The sequence below is a fragment of the Gopherus flavomarginatus genome, chromosome 4 (genome assembly GCF_025201925.1).
Source record: "Gopherus flavomarginatus isolate rGopFla2 chromosome 4, rGopFla2.mat.asm, whole genome shotgun sequence".
Lineage (NCBI taxonomy): Eukaryota > Metazoa > Chordata > Testudines > Testudinidae > Gopherus > Gopherus flavomarginatus.
Genome location: NC_066620.1, coordinates 126,566,865 through 126,582,776, shown reverse-complemented (window position 1 = coordinate 126,582,776; position 15,912 = coordinate 126,566,865). Strand labels below are relative to the sequence as shown.

The window sequence follows — 15,912 nt, the reverse complement described above, 5'->3', positions numbered from 1 at the left end:
CAGTTCAGAATTCCTTTTTAATCAACTGTAACTCTTGTTGGAAATTTCAATATTATGCCTGTATCACAGGAGTATTTTTTCAAGTTGCTTTTTCTTTTTAATTGTATTCCAAGAATACTCATACCTTGTAAAAACTGTTATGCTCCTTATTATTGATGTCATTATTTTAAGAGTGTTATTAACTAGTGTATATAAATGTTACAATTCTGTGAATAAAATTTAAAAATAAAACAGTAGCACCCGAGCATTTACTCTTTGGAAGTTCAACTTTTCTTCTCTTGTCTTTTACACACACTGATTTCTGAAGCACAAGTCATGTAAACAAAACTTCTTAGACAAAATTCTAGGATTTCAGAAGCACGAGAATATGGATTAAGTGTAGCCAATCCCTACCAGCCATGAAGTTGGTGAGAAATTTATAAATTAAACATGCATACGGCTGATGACTCTTATAAACCTGGACTGACATTGATGATATTTAAGAATTCAGGCATAGCTTCACCTCCACTTCCCACATCACAAAATAAGGTCACGTCCCGGGATATAAAGTTAACTGGACCAAATCTGATTCAGGTGACATTTCAAAATACTAGATCACATTCAGTCCCAACATACACAGAGATCTAGGAGTAAAACTGCGTGCTGATTTATCTAAAATGGTCTCTTTAAATAATGAGAAAACTCAGAACCACATTTCAAAAGAAAGTATGCTGGCAACATTTTTAGAGCTCTTTATTAGGCTGCACTGAAAATACAAAGATAAATATTACAGACATGGTTCCTTGATTTACCGTTAGCTGAGTATGACCCCAAACCTGTAATTTAATCTGGACTCCACGCCTGTATAGAAACCAACGGGACTCTGTATGTATATAGGGTTCCACCTGCATGTTTGTTCTGGGTTTTTTTTTGGTAAGACAGAAACCTTACTGTTACCTATATATGATTATTTAATACTCCTGGCTGTCTGAGTTAACAAGTTATTTGTATACGAGTATTTAAGGTGCTGAGCAGTTATCATAATGAGCCTGATTCAGCGAAGTACTTAAGCCTACGAGAAAGCAGAGGAGGCTATTCATGCAGTAGCGTAGCTAGTGGAGTGCAACGGAAGCAGCCACTTCCCCTCAGGACATTTTCCAAAAGTGGTGCCTTAGTTGAACTCCTGCAGGCGGGAGTAGGGGGCCCACGGGCTGGTCTCTGTGGTGGGGCGGGGCGGCGCAGGGCACAGAAAGTGGCACAGAAAGCAATTCCTGGGTCAGCTCCGGCTCTGCGTGCTGCTGGGGGGCGGTGCCTGCCTTCGCATGGTCTAGCCCAGTCTGCCCGCCCACCGGCACTGCTTGGCATGGCCACCTCCAGCACATCGCCCCATGCACGGGCTCTTCTGCAGCAGTGTTTGGTCTCCTGGCTGCAGATAAAGCCTCCCCAAGCCAGGCTCTGAGGCTGTTTGCCCCAAGCCCCAGCCCTGCTGCGCTGGGAGCGGTTAGCAGCGCAGCGTGTTTCTTGGGGAAGCCACGTGCCTACGTGTTCTGCTCCCTGGGGACTGGCTTCCCTGACGCAGTGCAAGGCAGAACAAGGAAGCATTGGGCAAACTCATTGGGCTTGTAGGGGCTCCCCTCGCCCGCCACGGGGCGCGGGCTCATCCTCCGCAGCATTGCCTGCCGCGGGGCTGGGGCTCTCCTGGGGCTCTGCCCTGCACACGCCCAGCACCCCCAAGGCTGCTCCTGCCTCCCCTGGCTGGCCCCAGATCCCCTCCCCCGGGAGGCTGGGGTCCTGCTGCGGCTTGCGCCCTCTGCCTCCTCCGCAGGGCAGGCAGCCTCAGGGGGTTGAGGCCGTGCCACCCCTTCCCCAGCTTCCCCATCCAGCAGCCCCCGCACCGCCCTGCTGGGCCTGTTCAGCCCTCAGCCCCACTGGGTCCTGCCCTCATGCAATCCGCCCCTATTGTGCAGGTGCAGGGGGCGGCCCGGCCTGGGGGGACTGGGGGAGCCATAGCAAAGCCCCCCCCCGGAGCTGGTGCAGGAGACAAGCCTGGCTGTCAGCCTAGGCTCCGGCATCAGCCTGCAGCAGGGAGTGGAGCTACTTCCCGCCGGCTCGGCTCAGCCCAGCTCTGCTCTTAAAAGGACACGGACTCCACCACGGCTCGGCCCGGCCTGGGGGAACGTGGGACTGTCAGGGTGTGTGCAGGGCTCGGTACTGTAGCAGCACAGAGGGGAGGCCAGCGTGAAGTGGACCCTATGAGGGCGGGGGGTACGGCGCGGCTGGAAGAGCCAGCCAAAGGGGGGGGAGGGTGCGGAGTGGCCGGAGGCGCCGGGGGGACGAGGCCAGAGGAGGAGCCAAGGGGGGCGCCTTTTTTATGTTTGCTTCCCCTGCTCTTAGAACCTGGCTACGTCACTGTACTCATGTGTTTAAAGTTAAGCACAGATGTGTTTTTGCTGAATTGGGGCCTCTGTTACTTTAAGAACAATTGATTGTCAGGCACCTTAGAGGTTTTGGTATGGACTTTTTAAAGATAGTTTATGGAAGTGCAAGTCACAGTCTCGTAGTTAAGGATGCGTTCAGTTTTGTACTGGAAGCAAAGGTATTCAAATACTTTGTTATATATAAAGAATAGAGTGTAACCTCCAAAATCACAACACATACTGAGAGTACAGAATAAATTTTAAGAATTTATAAATAAATCCATTAGCCTAATTAAACAAAGATCCTTTAATAAATGTAACACCTTATCTCAGACCACTTTTCATCCAGAATGATCTTAACAGTGGTACAACACTTGAAACTTCCTATAAGCTAAAATTCACTAAAATTTCATGCATTGACTACAGTAAAAGATTGGGTTTTGTTTTTTTTAATGATAATGGTCATTTCCCCCTGTTATTTTTCAAAACAATTTCCTCTTCAGAAGAAATTGATAATAATGTACTACTGGGAATTTCTTGAACTATTTCAAAATGACTGCCATCTCCTATTGTTCTCAGTGGGTCTGAGGCCCCACACCTTCACAGTCAAGATACCCTCTTTCAAAATCACCAACATTGTCCATTTTTCCCGGTAAAAGTGAAGCCAAGATGACTTCTGGAAAGATGGTAGCCATAGGAGGCTTACTTAATCTGCTTAACCTGAACTCAACCCTGTACTAACATGAAGAAAAACAATGAAAATATATCTAATATGCCTTTACAAATCAGATTAAACTAATGTGGGACACCAGACACTATTATGGATTAATCATAATTATATACCTATTGCATATTGTCACTATAGGGCCGAGTTAAGGTTGTCTGGGTGTCTTAATTGTGCATCTCCATTTGAATTTCTTTTAAATGTAATCATAACCTGAATTTCCTGGGTTTGTAATACACCTCTACCTCGATATAACGCTGTCCTTGGGAGCCAAAAAATCTTACCGCATATAGGTGAAACCATGTTATATCGAACTTGATTTGATCCACCATAGAGCATAGCCCTGCCCCCTGCCCCCCGCCCCGGAGCACTGCTTTACCGCATTATATCCGAATTTGTATTATATCAGGTGGCATTATATCAGGGTAGAAGTGTACCTATTTTACTACAGCATCCCTGGAATGTTTTTTATCCTTAAATTACTGACTGACTATCTTAAAGTTTTATATTGCTGCCGTTCACTGTAGTAATAACTAAGTGCTGGCAATATAAAACATGTGTTAAGTACCAAACTCCTTAGAGCAGCAGTGTCCAGTTCCTGGCCCCCAAGGCACTAAATGTGACCCTCAAGGACAACTTCACTAACAAGAAAAAACAAACCAAGATCTTACACTCAACTCAATAGCACTTCTCTGTTTGCGTGTCTGCAACACAATTACATGACCACTACAGCTCTAAAGAGGAGTTCTGTTTTAAAACAAACAAAAAATGAAACAAAACAACATGATACAGGCATTAGTTATTTTATTTGCTTATACTCTTCAAAATAGTATGTAAGTAGACTACTGACGTGTTTAAGATGCAATGCTAAAATACTGACATTTCAAGAGAATTGTAAAAAATAAATAAATTTAGAAATGCTTTGAAAACCCTTTTGGAAAGTATGGAGAGAAGGAAGAGAAGTAGCACTTTGGCACCACTATTAGCACCTTCCATCTTAACAGAGCAACCCTTTCTATACATACAGTTGGCGCACAGTCCTGCAAACACTTTTGCACATATATACCATTATACAGATACTACAGTGATGGGCACAGCCAAAAATATGAACAAACAGTCTCATCACACTCAAAAAGACAACTCACATATCTACCAAATTGAAGGGTCTTAGTTTTAGATAATCAGTAGTACTTCAATATAAAATATTATTCATATCCAGATAAAAACAGAATTCATGATTTGTGTTCTGTTACTGCTAACAGCTTATGTAAAAATTAAGATGACAGTTGAAACAAGTGATCTGAGTAAATATTATAGGCAGTGTTGATGTAGCCGTGCTGGTCCAGGGTATTAGAATGACACAGTGGGTGAGACAGTATCTTTTATTGGACCAACTTCGGTTGGTGAGAGAGATAAGCTTTCAAGACAGCTCTGCCTGCAAGCTCAGAAGCTTGTCTCTCTGACCAACTTTGGTTCAATAAAAAAATATGATCTCATCCACCTTGTCCTTCTGAGTAAATGTTGGTACCCCCACCAAACGGTGTTTCGCTGCAGTTTTATGATCCAAATGATGGCTTCAAACTAAAATATGCAGGTGCTTTTAAATCCTGGTAGCCAGCTACTAGGTAGTGGTTGTTATTTTAATTACTTCATAAAATAGAGTAACATGAATTTTAAACTACAGTGAGTCTACTGATCATGTTCCAAGTACCAATATTGACCCAGGTGAATTGTTTCAAAATTTGAAACTGTATCCTTCATGTTGAGCACCAGGTCTTTTGATTAAAGGTCTGTAATAAAGACAAAGACATTTATTCTCATCATAGCTTGTAACTGTATCATCAGTTCCTTCAAATAAGCAATTTCCATTTCAAATAGAGGTCTCTAAAACTTAAGGTTTCCCAAAACTGTTATTATGAAAACTACAGTGCACAAGATAAAACATTTTAATGGCTATTTTTAAAAGATAAAGACAAAAAAACCAACTGTATATATCAAAGATGTATTAAAAGTAATTGCTCAATGGAAAATTATTTCACTAACATGAAGAAGCTTATCCTCACTTTTCAAGCACTCACTCCCAGAGACGAGATGTGTGTATGTGGGGATGCAGAGTCACGGTGCACACACAGATTTCTGTCAGGGTTTATATGCCCTGCCATGAACCCCACTGTATAGCACCAGAACCTTTAAATCAGAGGTTTTCAAACTGAAGGCCGTGGAGGAACATTCGAGGGGAGAGAAAGGGGGTGAGATGAGCAACATCGTCTGGCACCTGGGGTGTTTGGGAGGGAGCACTACCTCCACCCCTTGATTCACTTCTTTTGTCTGGGTTCAGGGGGGGCGCAACCAAAAATTGTAACTTAAATTGGGGGAGGAGGCTCAGCCCAAGAAGTTTGAAAACCGCTGCTTTAAATTGTGCCCACACTATCAAGAACATTATCTCTACTCACTCCAGAACTCCAATATCACCTTTAGTCTTCATTGCTTCTAACACCCTGCCTCAGTCCCCCCCCATATGCTGCACTGAAGCAACTCTCTTAAATGTTCCCTTTTTCTCTTCCCTCATTCAAGATTTAATTATTGTTTTCCCCAGTAATTATACATGGATCAGCTTTCCAAATCAATATTTGCCATGCATCTTCCTTCCCCTTCAAATAGCTCATAAAACACACCTGTTTCAAATGGCACAATAAAACTGAATAGTACTTCCATCACATGCTATCCATGTTGATTTTGTCTACTGTAACTCCTCAGTAGACCACCATATTATGGCTATATATGTTACATTTTTTAAGCAGGAACTTGTCATATCTAATGTACAGCAACACACACATAAATAATACCATAAACATCAGTCTGGAAAGCACTCCTGTGAGATAGAAGACAACTTCGCTCATTACCAATGAACGCAATCTACTGAATTAATTTGTACTCTACTTTGAAATATTTTCCATCTCGGCCACTGTGTTACTAATGCTCAAGGGATAATCTGCACACCCATATCTTACTGCCAGGAAGAAATAGGATTAAAACCAAGGACAAGGTGCTTTCTTCCTGCAGTCAACTATTTCTGCAATAGGCCACGCTGCAGCTTAATCGTAAGGGGGTGATCACATAAAAGGCAATTTAAGTTACTTCTGAATCATACAGAGGAATGAGAGAGCTACAGTTGGTGGTCAATCTAACTATACATCCAGGTTCTTACACAATGCACATCACTATAATATCCGAGTGCCTCCAGCTTTTAAAAACATTCTCCCCGGCTTCCTTCTATAGGGAACAGTGCTTTTTTGGTTATAGATTCTTAAACGTGTTCACCTGTTTCGGTGGGTTTTTGTTTTTTAGAGTTGTGAAAAAAATATTCTAAGAAAGCTACGCTGAAGTCGTGTGTTTGTGTACTAGTCTATGGATTAATTAGTCTAGCAACCCATAGCTGCCATGGGAAGCCAGGCTACAGCTAAGGAGAGCAAGAGGTGTCCCAGGTAGCTAGGGCCAAGTGCAGGAAAGTCTTTGAACAGCAGAACGGACACCTTGAATCCCAGTCTATCCAATGGGAGGCTAGTGCAGCAATCAGGCCACTGGGGAAAAGGTCCCCTCAGCCGATCAAGCCCTTTTCCTTCCCACCTCCCCTAACGACTCAACCCCCGGCCACCCAGCTCCACCCCCTTCATGCCCAGTCTTTCCCCTCTCGAACCCTTCCCCCTCACCTCCAGCTTGTGGTTGATCTGGGACACGGTCTGCGCCTTGTGGCAGAGCTGGGCGAAGCAGGAGCTGAGGCTGGTCATTTTCTGCCGCCCCTCGTAGGTGATGTCCGCTTGGTCTGGGTCGATCTCCCCCAGCAGCAAGTCCACGTCCACGAAGGCCTTATCGAACTCCTTCTCCAGCACCTCCAGCCAGCGGAACATCGACACCCCCCCGCCCGGGGAGGAGGCGACGGCGGCGACCCCCCCGCCACAGGCCCCGGAGCCCGAGCCGCACGAACCAGCCCCCATACCGGACATGTTGACACCCCTGGCGACCTGCGAGGCACCCCCTGCGCGCGCGCCCCTTCTCCTCAACGCCCGCGCGGCACCCAGCACACACCTGCGCGCGCGCGCGCGCGCCCGCCCCCCTCAACGCCCGCAGGACGCGGCGGCAGTAGCCTCTTCTCCGGTCTGGTGACAGTGGCTGAGAGAGAAGCGACGCGTCCCTACAGCGCATGCGCTCGGATGCCGAAACAGGTTGCGAGGTGGCGCTCTGTCGGTGCCCTGAGATCGTCGATTGACTTGTGCTGCCTGCCACAACTGAGAATGCAGCTCAGGGAGCATGACCGATCCCCACCTCAGCGATCTCAGCGCCGCTGCACCACTCACACTGCGCAGGCGCTGCCTGCTATGCGTACTGCCAAGACTGCGCTTGGGGGTCGTTGCAGTTCTGGGCAGCCCCTGTCTCTTCTCCAGCCCTTCGCTGCAGGGAGGGGCCAGCCAGCCGCCCGGCCCACACACCACCCGCTGCAGAGCAGAGCAGCGCAGCGGCCTTAGGGCGCTTCCCCGGAGCCTGCAGGCCCTGAGTCGGGGTCGGTGCTCAGACAAAGGCCCGGAAGGCGCCCGCGGGAGCCGCGGCTGACCCGCACCAACGGCCTCCGCCTGTGGCCAGGCTGCCGCGTGCCTGCGTGTCTCGGAGCCTCGCGCTCTCGGGATGTCAGCGCCTGAGCGGCGGGGCGCGCTGCTGCCCCCCGGCGATGTGGCCACCAGCAGCTGTTGGCACATCTGTTGGGGCCGGTAGCGAAGTGGCCAGTCTCCTTGTGCCCCCTACTGGGCCAGCGCAGGGAAAGCAGCCGGAGGGGGGGCAGTACGGGTCCTAAGCTCCCCTCCAGCCCCACCCCCAGCGAGCGAACCCCTCAAACACTTGTGTCCAGTCAGCCCGTCTTCCCCGTCCTTACAACCCCAGCTGGCCCCGCGTTCCCCACAACGTCCTTCCTGGCCACCTCCAGTTTTCCGCAGATCGTGACCCCAGCTTTTCCCCTGGACGCCCAGCAGAAAATTAGCTGGCCGTAGCTTCCCAAAGCTATCCATCTGTCCCCGGAAACCCCCACAAATCCAGCTTCCCTTCGATGCTCCCGCCATCCCCGCTCTGCCACTGTTCCCAGACACCCCCATCTTCTACACAATCCCAGCTTTCTCCCCCACAGCCCCCACCTTTCAGCATGTAACCATCTGTCACAGCTGACAAATATTGTGCAGCTCCGTGTCCTGCCCCGGCACTGTTTTTGTTGTGGTTTTTGGGGGGGAGGGACGGGAGGGGGAGTGCATTGACTTTAAGATGAAGCCAAGGCAATGGGCATATGGGAATTACTTGTAAATGTGCAATTTTACTAAATGAGCCATACCATATATTTGTAAGCCACATAAACTATCACACGTGGAACACAATACTTGCCAGTTATGCCTTTTCTGTGCCTCAGTTTCCACCTCTAAAATGTTCTGATTAATTACCTCATAGGAAGAATTAATGTTTGTAAAGTGAGCACCTTGGATAAATGCTGCTGAAGAAGAGCAAATGCTTAGTATTATAATGTTGTTATTGCTGTCTGGTAATTACCAATTGCCTGCAACCAGCCAATTCAGAGACCTAATTCTGCAATCCACATTAAGACAAAACTTTGACTTCAATAGGGAGATTTTTTGCTGAGTGCAGACTCCACCCACAATCAGGTCCCTGATCTAAAGGGAGAATTTTGTTTGTGGAAGGACTGAAGATCCAGTCCCAGATGAGGACTTTGCTATTCAAGTGCTGCCATCTGTTGGTGGCCAGAAGTAAAGGCATGTATTGCAACTATTTTCAGAACTGAGATTTAAGATATAGTCAGTCTCTGAACTGTAATTAAAGTAAATCCAGTGCGGGGGGGAGGAAATTATTCCATGGATTCAAAAATTGATACCTTTTTTCCCCCTTGCTTGTGTAATGGTGAGACTTCCCACTGTTGTCCTTTTTGTAAATAATTGGACAACAGAATTTTTAAGAAATAATTGACTTTTGGTGCACATTAGCCAAATACAGATCTCTGCAGAGAAAACTGACTTATTATTGCATTCGATTCTTGTGCTACTTCTCATTTTTATAATTCCTCCAAATCTTGCTATTTTTTTCAGAATGAGATGTGTATTGGTGAGGAATTTGATTTTGAAAAAGTGCAGTATTTACTGTGACTCTTCATCCATAAATAAACCTGAGCACATGATCTGAGAGGAAATGTCAGAGATGCCCAGTTAGATCTGTTTTCTATTAATAGACCATGTTTTAAAGGGGAGAATGTTTCTTTTCTCTCTCCCAGACAGTTTTGATTAAGACCACAGTTCTGTGTTAATCCCAACAATCAAGGATGAAAATAATCATTAGATTCCCCAACAAGTCAGATTTATGGTGTAGTGAAAATTCCACTCTGAGCCAAAAGCTTTCCTACTGTAAATTGCATTCATAACAGCACCTTGCCATGGTAAGCCAAATACTATTCTAGTTCCACTAAACTGTTCACTTGAATAATGGTTAGATTAATTAATTTTGACATTTTCTCTTCTCACAGCAGACAGAGGATGACTATATAGAGAATATGCAGCATAGTTGTAGCCATGTTGGTCCCAGGATATTAGAGAGACACGGTGGTTGGGAGGGGGTAAATCTTTTATTGGATCTTTATTTGTAAGAGAGAGAGAAGCTTTCAAACTACACTGAGATATGAAGAAGAGCTCTGTGTATCTTGGAAGCTTGTCTCTCACCAACATACGTTCATTCAATAAAAGATATTACCTCATCCACCTTGTATCTTTAAATAGAGAATACATGCTTTACTGCCATCTATAACTCTAGCAGGTGAATACTAGGTTGTTCCTGCCTCCTGCTCTTTTCCTAGATTCCGGGAGACACTAGAATGGTTAAATGACGTATTGGCTGAGCACTTGCTATATACTGTAGTATGCACTGTTTTGGGGATGTGTGTTCATTGAAAAATCCACAGAAAAATGTGGGGAAAAGCTCCAAGAATATTTTCTGAAATTTCACAACAGTGTATAAACTCCACACCAGGCTAGAACAGGTAGAGTTTACTGGTTTGGCCTTCAAAAAGGTACTGCACATGGCTCCATTCTGCAAAACCTGCCAGAAATGTCAAACCTAGAGGAAGGGCTGTCTAGCTAAAAGAAATAATCTGGAGGGGTAAAAGAGGGTAAACAGGCCTCATAAAGTTGGCTTACTCATGAAAACAGAGATCTTTTTTTAAGTTTAGATGAAACTGAGCCCCGTGAACCTAGGAATTCCTGGCTAGGAGGGAGGAAGGAAGGAAGGAAAAAATCAGCCTGTATACTGCTCATCCATTTGATGAACAAATGGCCAGTCTTCTGTGTGAGAAGGAAAAGATCATAGGCTACCTGTCTGCAGTTGGTGCTCCCCCACCCCAGATCACCCCATACACACTGTAACTGGGGTTTACAAACTATTTGGAAATCTCATGAAAGAGAGACTCTTCATTCCTCAATGAGGGAAAGACAAGACAGAGGAGAGAGCTAATGAGATCATTTTTGGTTTCTTTGAACATGCCTGCCTGGGAGTGTGTATGGAAAGAGGGAGTGTGGTTTTTTTTGATAACTGTATTTGGAATATTATTCTGATCAAAGAATTGTTTTTCTTATCTGAGCTCTGTGGTGTATCTTCTGTTTGCCTTGTGTGGGGGCCACTTGGTTTTATCCTTCCATGTGACTCCCAGATGGTGAAGAAGAGCTCTGTGTAAGTGCAAAAGGTAGTCTCTCTCTCAATACCAGAACGCACCTTATCTCCCAGAGATTAAGCTCTTTCTTTAGCTATTGTTCAGGGATTGCACTGGACGTAGGAATTGGTGTTTCTCACCCATCTTAGGGTATGGCTACACTTACAGTTTTGCAGCGCTGGTAGTTACAGCTGTGTTAGTACAGCTGTGTAGGGCCAGCGCTGCAGAGTGGCCACACTTACAGCAACCAGCGCTGCAGTGTGGCCACATTTACAGCACTTGCAGCGCTGTTGGGAGTGGTGCATTGTGGGCAGCTATCCCACAGAGCACCTCGTCCCATTTTGGCGCAGTGGCTTGTGGGAAGGGGAAGGAAGTGTGAGGGTCTTTCCGCTTCCTGTTCCAACGCCCCGTGGTGCTTTGCTACACATTCCGAGCAGTTTGGCGGCATTGTGATTCTGCAGCGCGATTTCTGCGGTTTTTGTTATAAATGGAGCCTGAGCTGCTGAGGACCTTGCTGATGAATGTTGCCAGCACATCACGCATGGCAGTGGAGCTATTCCTTCAGCTGCAAAGTGAGAGTGACAGTGACAGTGAGGAGTCAGACGATGATATTGAATCGCCTGACGGTGAAGACACTAAATTGCTTGTGGCAGCAACAGACGTGCTCAGCACCGTGGAACGGCGCCTTTGGGCTCGGGAAACCAGCACTCAGTGGTGGGATCACATGGTCCTGCAATCTTGGGATGACGAGCAGTGGCTGCAGAACTTTCGGATGAGAAAAGCCACTTTCATGGCACTGTGTGCTGAGCTCGCCCCTACCCTTCGGTGCAGGGACACGAGATTGAGAGCTGCCCTGCCAGTGGAGAAGTGGGTGGCTATTGCAATCTGGAAGCTGGCAACTCCAGACTGCTTCCCATCGGTGGCGAACCAGTTTGGAGTGGGAAAGTCTACCGTTGGAATGGTGCTGATGCAAGTTTGCACAGCCATTAATCGCACCCTGCTAAGAAGAACTGTGACTCTTGGGAACGTGCAGGACATTGTGGATGGCTTTGCAGAAATGGGTTTCCCTAACTGTGGAGGGGCAATAGATGGGACGCATATTCCTATTCTGTCACCACCCCACCTGGCATCAGAGTACGTTAATCGCAAGGGATATTTCTCCGTGGTTCTGCAAGCGCTTGTGGATCACCGTGGGCATTTCACTGACATTTACTCAGGATGGCCTGGAAAGGTGCACGATGCACGCATCTTTCGGAACAGTTCCCTGTTCAGGAGGCTGAGGGCCGGGATTTTTTTCCCAGACCGCAAGAACACAGTAGGGGACGTCGAAATGCCCACTGTGATCCTTGGAGACCCCACTTACCCCTTAATGCCATGGCTCATGAAACCGTATACAGGGAAGCTTGACAGGAGCAAGGACCGGTTCAACTACAGGCTGAGCTGGTGCAGAATGACTGTGGAGTGTGCTTTTGGCCGTTTGAAAGCCCGCTGGAGGTGTCTTTACGGGAAGCTAGATTTGGGGGAAAGCAGCATCTCCGCTGTTATATCCGCGTGCTGTACCCTCCATAATATTTGTGAAGGGAAGGGTGAAAGATTCAGTGAGGAATGGACCTCCGAGGTTCAACGCCTAGAGGATGAGTTTGCTCAGCCAGAGAGCAGGGCTAATAGGGAGGCCCAGGAAAGGGCTTCAAGGATTAGGGATGCTTTAAGGGAGCAATTTGATGCTGAGAGCCAACAGTAATGTTTGATGCATTTGACGTGCTTTGCTTTACCTTGGGGTACAATATTTACCACTTCCAGCAATAATATAACGTAGTGAAAAAGAAAAAAAATCCTTTATTCAACATACAGTACATAAAAGGCAAGGGGGTCGGGGTGGTGGACTGTACATTCACAGGTTTGAATATGTGCTATTTTGATCACTATTCAATGTCTGCTGCACTTCGGGATTACTATGCTGCAGGGTAATGGGGGTGGAGTGAACAGGGTAAGAATTATAGTTATCAGGGCTGGTAGGTGATCGTACAGGTGTTGGGGGCAGCTGGGGGTAATAAGAAACTGGCTGCTGGAGAAAGTTGTTTTGTGGAAATACTGGGGAACAAGAAAGAGGGCTTTGGGAGGACTGTGGGTTACAACGGTACATACTTGTCTGCATGGCTACGAGAGACTCGAAAGACTCAGTTTGGCGAGCCAGGAGGCTTATCATCTGCTTTGTGTTTTTTTTGGCAGACAATTCCTTTCTCCTGCTTTCTGTTTGCCTCCATTCATGTACACTCTGTCTCCATTCATACATTTTCTCTCTCCATTCCTGTGTCTTCCTACTTTCTCTGTTGTAGTGACTCATAACTGATTTGATCAATTCCTCTTTTGATTTTCTGGGATTTCGTCTCAAGTTCTGCAATCTACGTGAGGCCGGTGATCCGGCTGCATTAGTCAAGGTCACTAGAAAAAAGAGAGATAGAACTATGTAATACACAGAGGCTACATTGTTTATTATCACACAGTGAAGGACTTTTTAGACTTTTGGTGGCATCCTTCTCACATACCTCACATAACACAGAGAGGGCAGGGAAGCTAAAGTCATGCCGAGCAATGGGGTGAGTGGTTTTCCCCCGAGTTCCCCTTGGGAGTGGGAATTGACCGATCGGTCACTGGGGTTTATCTGCAATGGGTACAGGAGGTAGCTGGTGTCCTGAACAGGGGACAGTAGTGAACAGGAAGGTGGCAAGCTGCTGGGGGGGCGGGGGTTGGGCTTTGGTACGCGTTCACGCCGTCCTGCTGGTGGTGGGGGGGAACGCACTGCGGTGCTGGATGCCTGCTTGGAGGGGGGTGCATAACACCGGAGCACACCGCGGGGCTAGCTACGTGCTGGGAGGGGGGTGGGGAACACCAGAGCGCACCGCGGTGCAGGATGCCTGCTGGGAGGGGGGTGCATAACACCGGAGCACACCGCGGGGCTAGCTACGTGCTGGGAGGGGGGTGGGGAACACCGGAGCGCACCGCGGTGCTGGATGCCTGCTGGGAGGGGAGTGCATAACACCAGAGCACACCGCGGGGCTAGCTACGTGCTGGGAGGGGGGTGGGGAACACCGGAGCACACCGCGGGGCTAGCTACGTGCTGGGAGGGGGGTGGGGAACACCGGAGCGCACCGCGTGGCTAGCTACGTGCTGGGAGGGGGGTGGGGAACACCGGAGCGCACCGCGTGGCTGGCTACATGCTTGGAGGGGGGGGGTAAACAACAGAGCGCAATGGGCTGGGGAAACGCGAACCTGGCGCCCTGCACTCAAGTATCCCTAAATTCTCAACAGGGTTTCCTACTGCCAGACACATCACTGCTGCGTGTTACCTGGGAAGAGAGGGAGGGTCTTCTACAGCAATGTGGATACCGCCCTGGCCCCTATGCAGCTTGCCTGTGTGCAGCCATGGTCCCCCCACCCCTCGCTGCACAGTGGATCAGACGAGTTAGCCTGACCGGGACAAGGACCACGGTGGTTCTCCCTATCAACTTGAGAAAGCAAATTGCAAACGCTCTGGCTGCAACTTTTCAAGAGATTACCGAGGCAGATTACAGAGACGTGATAGAGCAAATCAATGGGCTATTCCACGTTTAGGCATGCATGCAGGCAGCCATAACCCAAACCCTCCTCTCCCAAAACATAAAAATCTGCTTACCCCGAGCACGATCCTCAGTTTCTTCCTCACCATCAACTTCCTGCTGCTGCGACTGGCTAGCCTCCTCCTGGCTTGAGAAGAGCTCCTGGCTGCATGCCTCCTGGGACTCCGGGGTGTCTCCCTCCACGCCAGTAGCCTCACTGTCGGCTTCCTCTACACCCTCCCCCACTTCTCCCTGCTCTGAACTCTCCATCGTGCTCCTCTGATTGGCAGTGGGGTCACACCCAAGTATGGCATCCAGCTCCTGGTAAAAACGGCAGGTTGTGGGGGCAGCTCCTGAGCGGCGATTTCCCTCACAAGCTTTGCAGTAAGCACTCCTCAGCTCTTTTATTTTGACCCTGCACTGCAATGCGTCCCGTTCATGGCCCCTTCTCATCAAGGACTGCAATATCTGCCCATAGGTATCATAATTTCTCCTTCTGGAGCGCAGCTGTGCTTGCACAGCCTCCTCTCCCCAAACACTTATGAGGTCCTGCAGCTCTGCATTGGTCCATGCTGGGGCTCGTTTGGTGCGTGGAGGCATGGTCGCTGATTGATTGATTGATTAATTGCACTCCACACCTGGCTAAGCAAACAGGAAGGGGATTTTTAAAATTCCCGGGGCATTTAAAGGAGGGGTCAGGTGAGCCCAGGACAGTGGAGTTTGCTTGATTACCGGAGAGGCTTCTAAGGTATGCTGGGATACCTACTTATGCCACGGAGGTCAATAAAAACGCTGGTGGGTGTCTACACTTGCTGACCAGCGCTGGATCCTCTACACCCGAGGCTCGACCGAGTGTACAGCCAGCGCTGCAACCAGGGAGTTGCAGCGCTGGCCGTGCTGTGCAAGTGTGTACACATCCTAAGTTGCAGCGCTGTAACCCCCTCACCAGCGCTGCAACTCTGTAGTGTAGCCAAGGCCTTATTCTCCTCTGTTGAAATCTTCAGTCTTCTGAGTGTCTTTGTTGCTTGCAGCATAGGTGGCGGCAGGAGAAAGGCCCAGCATGTGGCCACTGTGTTCTGTTTTATACGCTTAGTCCATGTGCTTGGAGATCACAAGTTCAGGCATGTCTGGTGGGCATTGCTGAGTCCCCAGTCAAGGCTGAGCAGTTCCCCTGGTGTGGCCTTATGGAGATGAATCATTGCATTGTAGATCCCTTGCTGGACAATGGCTGGTGATTACTATTCAGCACCACCCCCACCCCCAGCATGCCCTCTCCCCTGGGTGTTTGTTACCTCCCTAGTCATTATCTCTGGAGAGTTAGTATCTGGGTGCTTCCCAAATCCACAGCATATTTTCATGGCAACCATACAACACATTCTCATAACTTCATATGCATTAATGATATACATATTTAGATAGAACAGTGACCTTCAGCCAATCATAATCTTTTCCCTG

General features: G+C 48.0%; 2 protein-coding genes across 3 annotated transcripts in view; both read right to left on the bottom strand.

Moving 5' to 3' along the window:
* GOPC (golgi associated PDZ and coiled-coil motif containing) overlaps positions 1 to 7,734 on the bottom strand; it is a 47,868-nt gene extending 40,134 nt beyond the window's left edge. Inside the window, exon 1 of one of the 2 annotated variants that reach the window (XM_050949753.1) lies at positions 6,831 to 7,734. In XM_050949753.1, coding sequence (XP_050805710.1) covers positions 6,831 to 7,124 — 294 coding nt within the window. In that variant the 5' untranslated portion in view covers positions 7,125 to 7,734. The remainder of the gene's footprint in view (positions 1 to 6,830) is intronic. The other variant, XM_050949754.1, reaches the window with a different exon arrangement.
* Positions 7,735 to 12,677: 4,943 nt separating this feature from the next.
* Positions 12,678 to 15,432, bottom strand: LOC127049226 (zinc finger and SCAN domain-containing protein 29-like). The gene is made up of 2 exons (XM_050949809.1): positions 14,535 to 15,432; positions 12,678 to 13,303 (listed from the first exon to the last, which is right to left on the bottom strand). Exons 1-2 carry the CDS (start codon positions 15,055 to 15,057, stop codon positions 12,753 to 12,755), a joined length of 1,074 nt encoding a protein of 357 aa, XP_050805766.1. The 5' UTR covers positions 15,058 to 15,432; the 3' UTR covers positions 12,678 to 12,752.
* Between the last annotated feature and the right edge of the window lie 480 nt (positions 15,433 to 15,912).

What these genes read in the sequence shown, in the direction of transcription:
- LOC127049226 (XM_050949809.1), bottom strand. Translation starts at nt 15,057, where the DNA reads ATGCCTCCACGCACCAAACGAGCCCCAGCATGGACCAATGCAGAGCTG. An exon ending in AACTGAGGATCGTGCTCGGG is followed by an intron (nt 13,304 to 14,534) that starts GTAAGCAGATTT and finishes TCTTTTTTCTAG; the next exon opens with TGACCTTGACTAATGCAGCC.